General features: G+C 47.8%; 1 protein-coding gene across 1 annotated transcript; it reads left to right on the top strand.

Moving 5' to 3' along the window:
- Positions 1-5065: 5065 nt before the first annotated feature.
- Positions 5066-10229, top strand: EGR4 (early growth response 4; the record flags this gene model as incomplete). The annotated part of the gene is given in 3 exon segments (XM_082274409.1): positions 5066-5116; positions 5118-5355; positions 7680-10229. Coding segments are annotated over 3 exon segments (1581 nt in total). The 3' UTR covers positions 8972-10229.
- Positions 10230-11936: the final 1707 nt, after the last annotated feature.

Raw genomic sequence — 11936 nt, 5'->3', positions numbered from 1 at the left:
GACCCTAATGTCCCTCCATGTCACACCAAGGGACTTTGATGTTTTTCCATGTCACACCCTGGGACCCCAATATTACTCCATTTCATGCGGTCATACCCACTGACCCCGATGTACCTCTATGTCAGATCCTGATGTTTTTCCCTGTTACATTTGGGGACCCTGATGTTCCTCTGTGTCACACCTGGGAACCCCAATCCCCCATGGCACACCCAGGGACCCCAATTCCTCATGGCACACCTGGTGACCCCGAACCCCTGTTAAACGCTGTGGCTCCTGGTGGAGGGAAAAGTAGCAGTTAGAGAGCTCCACACGTCCTTCATCACCAACCTCCTCAGACCATTCTGGTGCCTTGTCACTTCTGCCCCAGTAAAGGTTCCGCCCTCCAGTGCCGAGCTCCGACTCAGGTTCAGCTCTCCTCCGCTCCCTGCTTAATACCAACCCAGGGAAATAAACGGCTGCCCACCAGCTCAGTGCAGAGAGTCACTTACTGCCGCTCAGCTCCACCTGAAGAGGATCATCATGCAGGCAGCACTCTGGGGGGCTCCCTTCTTGCCTTTTGGGGCCCCTCCAACAGTAGTGTAAAGCCAGGGCCTGGTAGTTCCACCACTGCCCAAGACACTTGGCATCTTCCGCTGTCCCTTCTTCCCCCCCCCCCCACCTCCGCCCCTCAGCTCACAATAATCATTCATGATGGAGAATTCATGATGAGAGAGAGTGCCGACTCCTGGCTGCGCCCCTAGGTGGCAATGCGCCCTAGGCGGCTGCCTAGTTTGCCTAGTGGAAGCACCGGCCCTGGCCACACAAAATATTGACACTTTGGGCCCAATGTGGGCATTTTCAGGGGTGTACTCACTTTTGTTGCCAGCGGTTTAGACATTAATGGCTGTGTGTTGAGTTATTTTGAGGGGACAGCAAATTTACACTGTTATACAAGCTGTACACTCACTACTTTACATTGTAGCAAAGTGTAATTTCTTCAGTGTTGTCACATGAAAAGATAGAATAAAATATTTACAAAAATGTGAGGGGTGTACTCACTTTTGTGAGATACTGTATGCCCATAGCATTACCTTGATTTTGGGCTTTCTAGGCAGTTGTCTATGTAGTTGTTCAAAATGCATCAAACTGCATTCAGCCTGAAAGGGCCCTAAATGCAAAGCAAGAGCATAAAAAATGCATGCAAAAAGCATCAATAATGCATCTCAACGTAATAAGCACATTAATGGGCGTCCATGGTGCCTAAAGTTTGAAAAGCACGTTAATGAGCCCATATAGGAGTGTGCTGCATCCAATCATGAGGATGAACGCAATCCCAACCCATTGAATGCATGCACTGTGCAAGAATTATATATACTGTATATATATATATATATACAGGGCTTTTTTACAGCTGGAACTTTGGCTCATGACCTCCGCTCCCTGCTCATCACAATCACTTGTAAACGCAGAGATCTGGCTTCCTGTGTTTTCCAAGTGCAGTATGGGGACAAAGGAGATGCCCGTGCCTGGGTTGCAGTGCAGATGCTGACACCCCCACTGGATGATCTCCCTGCAAGTGAGACTAGAGTACTAGAGAAGAAGAGGGGTACAAGTGAGGTGTGGATGGGGATGCAGAGCTAAGCAGCAGTGGAAGAAGGCAGAGCTCTGCACTCTGTGTGTAATGCACCCCTGAACTCTGCACTCTGTGTGTAGCCCACCCCTGAACTCTGCACTCTGTGTGTAGCCCACCCCAGAACTCTGTGTGTAGCTCACCCCTGAACTCTGCACTCTGTGTGTAGCTCACACCTGAACTCTGCACTCTGTGTGTAGTGCACCCCTGAATTCTGCACTGTATACGTAGCACACTCCCAAATTCTGCACGTAGCACACAGCTGAACTCTGCACTCTGCTTGTAGCGCTACCCTGAACTCCACACTCTGTGTGTAGTGCAGCCCTGAACTCTGCACTCAGTGTGTAGTGCACCCCTGAACTCTGCACTCAGTGTGTAGTGCACCCCTGAACTCTGCACTGTATATGTAGCACACTCCCAAACTCTGCATGTGGCACACCCCTGAACTCTGCACTCTGTGTGTAGCGCACCTCGGAACTCTGCACTGTATATGTAGCACACTCCCAAACTCTGCATGTAGCACACCCCTGAACTCTGCACTCTGTGTGTAGAGCACCCCTGAACTCTGCACTCTGTGTGCAGCGCACCCCTGAACTCTACACTCTGTGTGCAGCGCACCCCTGAACTCTGCACTCTGTGTGTAGTGCAGCCCTGAACTCTGCACTCAGTGTGTAGTGCACCCCTGAACTCTGCACTCAGTGTGTAGTGCACCCCTGAACTCTGCACTCAGTGTGTAGTGCACCCCTGAACTCTGCACTGTATATGTAGCACACTCCCAAACTCTGCATGTAGCACACCCCTGAACTCTGCTCTCTGTGTGTAGCGCACCTCGGAACTCTGCACTCTGTATGTAGCCCACCCCATAACTCTGCACTCTGTGTGTAGCGCACCCCTGAACTCTGCACTCTGTGTGCAGTGCACCCCTGAACTCTGCACTCTGTGTGCAGCGCACCCCTGAACTCTGCACTCTGTGTGTAGTGCACCCCGGAACTCTGCACTCTGTGTGTAGTGCACCCCTGAACTCTGCACTCTGTGTGTAGCGCACCCCTGAACTCTGCACTCTTTATGGAGCTCACGCTTGAACTCTGCACTCTGTGTGTAGCGCACCCCTGAACTCTGCACTCTGTGTGTAGCGCACCCCTGAACTCTGCACTCTTTATGGAGCTCACGCTTGAACTCTGCACTCTGTGTGTAGCGCACCCCTGAACTCTGCACTCTGTGTGTAGCCCACCCCTGAACTCTGCACTGTGTGTGTAGTGTACCCCTGAACTCTGCACTGTGTGTAGCACACCCCTGAACTCTGCACTGTGTGTAGTGTACCCCTGAACTCTGCACTGTGTGTAGTGTACCCCTGAACTCTGCACTGTGTGTAGTGTACCCCTGAACCCTGCACTCTGGTGTCCTTTTATGAAACGGAGATGACCAGTGATCCTGCTGATCACAGCTCATTTCCGATCATTCTCAGTTTATGAAACAGAAATGATCGGGGGAGAACATGTTCTCCGCTGATCATCTCTTCTGTCATTGACTGACACAGAAATGGCCAGACTATGAAGCTGCGATCCCCGCACTTCACTGGCGATCTGGGTCAGAATTCACACTCCCGGGTTCACCAGCTTGGAGCTTGTGAAGCGGGGAGTGAAGACAGAATCGGGGGAGAACTGAGGGGGAAAAAGGAAGATTATAGACTTCCTTTTTCCTCGTTCAGACCCCCCAACATAGTAATCATGTCCCCCTGCCATATTTATGTATATATATACATGTATATATATACACACATACATGTAGATATCTATTTAATGTGTATATATATATATATACAATGTATGTGTGTGTGTATTCAGTGTATATATATATATATATATATATATATGTAAGGGGACTATTATTTATTAACCTGGTGTACTCAGCAGTGATAATTTATCTCTGCTTGTTAAAGCGCGCCAGGGATTTTCATACTACGGTAATCTCGCTTTGTCTCACGAGATTACAGACGCCCCATTGACTTCTACACAGATCTCCGAGAAAACCGTTCTCCTCTGATCACCCAGGGCGAACTGAAGTTCTCCCATTCATAAAAGGGGTGCCAGATGTGATCATTTTCCCCGGAGAACTGTAGAGAAGCCAATGGAGAAAAAAATTCACCCGTTCATAAAAGGACACCTCTGTGTGCAGCGCACCCCTGAACTCTGCACTCTGTGTGTAGTGCTCCCCTGAACTCTGAAGTCTGTGTGTAGTGCACCCCTGAACTCTGCACTCTGTGTGTAGCCCACGCCTGAACTCTGCACTCTGTGTGTAGCCCACGCCTGAACTCTGCACTCTGTGTGTAGTGCACCACTGAACTCTGCACTCTGTGTGTAGCCCACGCCTGAACTCTGCACTCTGTGTGTAGTGCACCACTGAACTCTGCACTCTGTGTGTAGCCCACGCCTGAACTCTGCACTCTGTGTGTAGTGCACCCCTGAACTCTGCACTCTGTGTGTAGCCCACGCCTGAACTCTGCACTCTGTGTGTAGTGCACCACTGAACTCTGCACTCTGTGTGTAGCCCACGCCTGAACTCTGCACTCTGTGTGTAGTGCACCACTGAACTCTGCACTCTGTGTGTAGCCCACCCCTGAACTCTGCACTCTGTGTGTAGCCCACCCCTGAACTCTGCTTGTAGCCCACGCCTGAACTCTGCACTCTGTGTGTAGCCCACCCCTGAACTCTGCTTGTAGCCCACGCCTGAACTCTGCACTCTGTGTGTAGTGCACCCCTGAACTCTTCACTCTGTGTGTAGCCCACCCCTGAACTCTGCTTGTAGCCCACGCCTGAACTCTGCACTCTGTGTGTAGTGCACCACTGAACTCTGCACTCTGTGTGTAGTGCACCCCTGACCTCTGCACTCTGTGTGTAACCCCACCAAACTCTGCACTCTCTCTATATATAATGCACTCCTGGTATTTGTTGCCCCGTAGAGACCCTCCCACTGTTAGTGAAATCTTGACCAGTTTGGGGAGGGTTTTTTTTTTGGGGGGGGGGGGGGGGGGGTCGTGGTTGAGTTTCTGCAATTTTTTTCTGAGAAAACAGCCCTATATATATATATATATGCATATACATATATATATATATATATATATATATATATATATATATGTATATACATATATATATATATAAAAAAAAAAAATTACAAGAAAAAAATATCAGGGTTGAACCAGGGGAAATGAAAGCAGCATAAACCTGCAATGAACTGTAATGAAGATTGGGGGGACATCCTCCATGGCTGCTCACGAATTCACAACTTTCCTGCACAGGTTTTATAAAAAGCAGAGCAGGGAGGGAGAGAGGAAAGGAGAGGCAGCCCATCGCGAGGCGTCACAACAAGAGATCTCCTTATTGGGAGTCCCCCAGCTACATCCTGTCTCCTTATATGGGCATTTACGTCACGGCCGCATCACTGGAGACTCCTGAAATGGAGAGCTCCCCAGCAGCGGAAGATCAGAGGCAGCGCCTGCCGCATATATAAAGGAGGCAGCGGGGCCGGAGCATGGAGACAGTCTCTGCACACAGCCCAAGCCTGCAGCATCCAACTACAAGAGGGAGAGCATCCTCCATCCATGCAGCTGAGAAACATGGAGCCCTCCTGCCAGGACTACCCCAAATTCCACCAGGACTGTGACCTGAAGGAAGAAGGGGAGCCAGCATTGGGGTCACCACCAGCCCCCCAGAACAGGGAGGACCCAGGGTCTCACCTTACTGAAGGTAAGAAGAGGATTTTTTATTTTATTTTATTTTTTTTGTTGCATGTTGGAGGGTTGGATCTATTTTTTTTTTTTTATTAATCTGTGTATGGAGGATAGAGGAGCTAAAAATAAATCCGATAAATTCCTTGGTCGCCGCGCTGTCTACGATACGCGCGTGGGAAATTAACACTTTCCTCTACTAAATGAGATATTTAATAGAAGAATGCAATTTTTATTTTTATTTTTAAGTTGTCAACTTTGGCTCACCAGCTGCAATTCCAAATCAGGCTCATGTGCACTGGTCACTTAAAGGGTCAGTCCACCCAAAAAGGGATGGCTCAGGTGGGCTGAGCCAGTCCCTGACTTATATCTTTGGTTTTTCATCAGCAAGATCCCTCTGCTATGATTTCCAGTGTTCCTCCCCTTTGGAATTTTGGGTGTTGTGTGTTTTAGCTCCTTTTCTATAAGGAGTCCAGCAAGGATAGTGGGAGCCCCATATAATGGGTGCATTAGATGTGCAGATGCAGGAACTCAGTACAGGGATGGTGGGTACCCCCCCACCCCTCATGATGGTGAAGCCAGGAACAGAGTCCAGGAATCTTGGAGACACTCATAATGGGGTGTGCAGAGCCAGGAACTCAGTGTGGAGATGGTGGGAGCCCCTCATGATGGGAACAGTGGGCTTGCAGAGCCAGGAACTCAGCACAGAGATGGTGGGAGCCCCTTATGATGGGAACAGCGGGCATGGAGAGCCTGGAACTCAGTGCAGAGATGGTGGGAGCCCCTTATGATGGGAACAGCAGCAAGTGTGCAGAGCCAGGAATTCAGCACAGAGATGGTGGGAGCCCCTTATGATAGGAACAGCGGGTGTGCAGAGCCAGGAACTCAGCGCAGAACTGGTGGGAGCCCCTTATGATGGGAACAGCGGGTGTGCAGAGCCAGGAACTCAGCACAGAGATGGTGGGAGCCCCTTATGATAGGAACAGCGGGTGTGCAGAGCCAGGAACTCAGCGCAGAACTGGTGGGAGCCCCTTATGATGGGAACAGCGGGTGTGCAGAGCCAGGAACTCAGCACAGAGATGGTGGGAGCCCCTCATAACGGGCACAGCATGTGTGCAGAGCCAGGAACTCAGCGCAGAGCTGGTGGGAGCCCCTTATGATGGGAACAGTAGGTGTGCAGAGCCAGGGAACTCCTCTTGATGGGCACAGCAGAAGTGCTGAGCCAGGAACTGAGAGCAGGAGTTGTGGGAGCCCCCCCATAATGGGCACATTGGATGTACAGAGTCAGGAACTCAGTGCAGGAGTGGTGGGAATTCCTAATGATGGGCACAGCAGGTGGGCAGAGAAGGGAGCCCCTCGTGATGGGTACAGCAGATATTCAGATCTGGAAACTCAGTGCAGTAGGGGTGGGAGCCCCTCATAATTGACACAGGAGGTGTGCAGACCCAGTACCTCAGTGCAGGAGGGGTGTGAGCCCCTCATGACGGGCACAGCAGTTGGGCAGACCGGGGAACCCAAATTCAGGGATAGTAGGAACCCCTATGCACAGCAGGTGGGGAGACCCAGGAACTCAGCAAAAGGATGGTGGGAGCCCCTCATAATGGGCACAGCAGGTGTACATACCAAGGAACTCAGCATAGGGATGGTGGGAGCCCCTAATAATGGGCATAGCAGGTGTACAGACCCAGGAACACAGCACAGGAATGGCGGGATCCCCTCATAATGGGCACAGTAGGTTGGCAGACTGGGGAACTCAGTGCAAGGATGCTAGGAGCCCATCTTAAAAGACACAGCAGATGGGGAGACCCAGAAACTCAGCACAGGGATGGTGAGAACCCTTATGGTTGGCAAAAGAACTCAGTGCATCATTGATCTCATCAATAGAGTCCTGAAATATCAGGTTTTGGGGGGATTGACCCTTTAAAACAGAGCGAAGGCTTGGAGCACTTCCTACCTGAAGTTGATTGACAACTTATAGAGTGTCTTGTTTCACACACCAGTAGGGGTAGAGGAGGTGTTTAGGCAGCTTGGGCTCTTTTTAGTGGAATTGGGATACAGCAAAAATAATTTTTGTAGGGGTAAAGCAGGCACATTGCTTGGGTGGGGAGGGGGGGGGGGCTTAACTGTATTGAAAGGTATGTTTTTTGCTGATTTCTCCTTGAACCCTTAGAGCTCTGGTTTCAGATTTTGGGAAAGGAGGACAGTAGATGCATTTTTATTTTGGAATAGGTTATTCATTGCGATGACTAAACAATGTTGGATCTGTTAAATGCCACAAATATGTATGGTGGGGGAAGATGCAAAGCATCATACTTACTCAGTTCTTTTTTCTTTGTCCCTCAGGAACGTTTGTGAATCTATCCAATGATGATAATCCTGACTACTTCTTCTTGAGCAGTCAGCCCTCCCCACCCCTCCCTCTGAACTACTCCGGGAGCTTCTTCATTGAGACAGGACCCGAGCACTCCCATGAGCAGGAGGCTCTCTTTAATTTGATGTCTGGCATCCTGGGTCTGTCACCTTTCTCTGCACCACACAAAGTCCACCGGCAGGAAGCACTGTATTCCATTCCTGAGGCCCTACAGAATCATATGGACCTTTACTCCCAGCCCAACCTGAACATTTCCATCCAGCAAGGGTACCCCAACCAGTTGTATTCTGCCTTCAGTAGTACAGAGGACCTCCATCAGGTTCCCAGCTCCCCCAACCTGGCAAATTCCTGCACCAACCAATGTTTCTTTGAGTCTAAAAATATGCCAAGCAAGCAGGAAATGGACTTGTCTCCCATCTCGCCTGCCCTGGATTCATTTAATGCTCAATGGGAGCCCCAGGCGTCTCAGAACTTTGCCGTAACGTCTTACCCCTTGGAGGGATTTTTGCCCTCTGAAAACTCCTCAACTGTGTTTCACCCACTCGAGTCTAAGGTAGAAAATATGATGTCTGCCTGCTGCCAGCCTCATATTAATGGTGTGGTGGAGGAGTCAGTTATGTACAACACTATGGACTTCACCTGCCAGTCAGAGGCATTCCAGACCTCCCCCTGTGACTTTGCTGAGACCAAGATTGACTTAAAGTCTCAGATTTTACTCAATGCCAAGTACCAAGTCAACCAGCAGATGCCAGGGATGCTGAACACAGAGGAGACCATTCAATCTTCTCCAGTCATCTCCACAGATTTTCTGGGACTTTCCCCAACAGCTGATGGCATTCCTCCACCCAGTTCTAGCAACCCCCTGGCAGAGCCCAGGAGGAAGTACAGACGGAATAAGTTTCCAGCCAAATGCTTCCGACCCAAACCCAATGAGAAGGCCTTTGCCTGCCCAGTGGAGAACTGCATCCGGAGCTTTGCCCGTTCAGACGAGCTCAACAGGCACTTGAGGATCCATACTGGGCACAAGCCCTTCCAGTGCCGTATCTGTCTGAGGAACTTCAGCCGCAGTGACCACCTGACCACCCACATTAGGACCCACACCGGGGAGAAGCCTTTCTCCTGCGACCTCTGTGGCAGGAGGTTTGCCAGGAGCGACGAAAAGAAGCGACACAGCAAGGTCCACTTGAAGCAGAAGGCCAGGACTGAGGAGAAGCTTAAGGGCCTTGGCTTTTATTCAATGGGCTTGTCTTATCCTACCCTGTGAAGCAAACAAAGTCTTCATTTGGTCTGAGCTCACCTTTTACCTTGGAGATGTTGCCTCCAACATGTCGGCCAGCTAGTCCCAGTACTCTTCTGGATGACCTAGCCTGATTTGTAGCTCGGCTGTCACCTGCATGGCTCAGTATTCTGTTATCTTTACAGCGTGATGTATACATAACTGTAAACCTCAATGTATCATCTAAGCACTGTTTAATAGCTGTTACCTCGACTATATGGCCAGCTGTGTTTTGGAGCTTACTTCAGAGGTGGACAGCTCCCCAAAATGCCTGTAGTCTGCCATTTACGTATGATCTAGGTGCTATTTAACAAGCCCTCTCTTCATATAAAAATGTCTCTACAACTTTAGTATCAAGGAAGTTCTGGAGCTTAGTTCATCACCACAAATGTGGACAGCTCCAGAATTAACCCGTAGTCAATGCCAAACACTTGTGATCCAGGTGGAACATCATGCCACTATGACTATATTACCAACCAAGTTCTGGAGCTTAGTTCATCACCACAAATGTGGACAGCTCCAGAATTAACCCGTAGTCAATGCCAAACACTTGTGATCCAGGTGGAACATCATGCCACTATGACTATATTACCAACCAAGTTCTGGAGCTTAGTTCAGCACCACAGACGTGGACAGCTCCTGAATAAACCCGTAGTCAATGCCATACCCTTGTGGCCTAGATTGGACATGATGCCACCGATGACTACATTACCAACCAAGCTCTAGAGAAGGTTCAGCACCTTCGAGCCAAACAGCTCCCACCTAAGCCTGCAGTCAAAAGCCAATAAACGAGTACAAGGAGCAGAGGAAAGAAGCAAGCCAAGTTCTATGGTTTGATAGACTGTACAATGAACAATGCATGAAATGACCTTTGGCGTCATATAAAGACTTATTTATATATATATATATATATGGACTCCTTACACTATTGAAGGAAACCTTTGTAGGTAATATGAACTTTTTAACCCCCCCTCCCCCTCCCCCCTAACTCCTTTGTTGTCAGGCACTTAGTAAGCTGGTTTCCAGTCTGTGATTGATGCTGCTATTGTACAAAACTGATTCAAACACTCTATGATTCTTTTTTTTTCTCGCTGCTGTAAGAGGACTGTCTTGAGATTTGTACACAGATGGTTTTTGAATTATTTTTAGATCGAACAAGAACTGTTATATACGCTTGTATTTTTTTTTTCTTTGTACACACTGCTGAAGTTTCTCTGTCAGCTTCTGTCGAATTTATCATTTTTGTAAAGGGAAAAAAATGTTGTTCAAATGAAAAAGAAATTGTCTATTTTTTCAAAGAAATAAAGTTGGCTGTGTCCCACAAAAAATGTTTTGGTGTCTCCTTAAATTGCACAAATTGCTGTGAATTATAATAATAAAGTACAGTTGCAATCAAATAATGACTTTTGACGGTAGTTATATCTTCTCATTGGGGGTTATCTATGTAATTTGGGCGGTTCCTGATTTTTTTCCCCCCCCAACATGAAAAAAGAAAAATAATGAAATTGGTTTAATTTGTGAATTTATTGGACAAAATGATGTGGAACATTATCTAAATGTTAAAGTTCAGGTGTTTCCAATAAAGGATATAGCATACAAAGACATTTTTAGAAGATTGCTCTTTCGAGCTTGTGGTAACAGTTTAGGGAAAAACCTTTTATGTTCCAGCATGGCTGTGTCCCTTTGTACATATACAGCTCCACAAAGACATGGTTTGATGAGTTTGGTGTGGAGGAACTCGAATGGCCTGCAAAGAGCCCTGACTCCAACCCTACTGAACGCAGAGCCCTGACCTCAACTCTACTAATCACAGAGCCCTGACCTCAACCAACCAAACACAAAGCCCTGACCTCAACCCTACTGGACACAGAGCCCTGACCTCATTCCTGCCAAAGACAGAGCCCTGAGCTCAACCCTACTGAACACAGAGCCCTGACCTCAACTCTACTAATCACAGAGCCCTGACCTCAACCAACCAAACACAGAGCCCTGACCTCAACCAACCAAACACAGAGCCCTGACCTCATTCCTACCAAAGACAGAGCCCTGACCTCATTCCTACCAAAGACAGAGCCCTGAGCTCATCCCTACTGAACACAGAGCCCTGAGCTCATCCCTACTGAACACAGAGCCCTGACCTCATCCCTACTGAACACAGAGCCCTGACCTCATCCCTACTGAACACAGAGCCCTGCCCTCAACCCTACTGAACACAGAGCCCTGACCTCAACCCTACTGAGCACATAGCCCTGACCTCAACCCTACTGAGCACCCTTGAACCACAAATTGCAAACCAGGTCTTCTTGTTCAACATCATTACCTGTCCTAAAATATGCTCTGTTGGCTAATTGCCCACAGTTTTGGAATGGGATGTCCTACAAGTTTAAAGAAGTGTAATGGTGAGGTGGCATGTGGTGGCTATACATTGAACTGTGCTTCTACCAGATTGTCAATAAATTAACAGCTATGGGTTTAAAAAAAAACAAAAAAAAAACACCTTTTAAATAAACAAACCATCTAAAAAAAAAAAAAATAGGTATGACTGGAGAGCTGAATTCATCAGTTCATACCTGATAAGCCAATCAAAATGTGTCTCCTAAAGGGGAGTCTGATTTTATAATTCTAAGATATTTCAACCCACTGCATGCTCACAACACAGTGACCGAGATGTCATTGACAGCTACTGTTTACCATTTACGATCAGGAGTTGGTGGTCTAGGCAGTGCTGGATTTATAAGGGACAAAAGGCCTCTATACAAAATAATATAAAACCATTATGTGAAATAATAAAAAAAAAAGTAATAATAAATTATTCTAAAATATATAATAATAAAAAAAAAAAATAACTTTTTCTAATGAAATGTATCTTGGGAAGTGCTATTTTGCCAACCATCATTTGTAAAAGTTTTTACTCTGGACTAGTATGTTGTATCTTTAAAAAAAATAAAAAATT

The sequence above is a fragment of the Pelophylax lessonae genome (genome assembly GCF_965119305.1).
Source record: "Pelophylax lessonae genome assembly, chromosome: 1".
Lineage (NCBI taxonomy): Eukaryota > Metazoa > Chordata > Amphibia > Anura > Ranidae > Pelophylax > Pelophylax lessonae.
The sequence above is the reverse complement of the archived record's forward strand: the minus strand, read 5'-3'. Positions and strand labels throughout refer to the sequence as shown.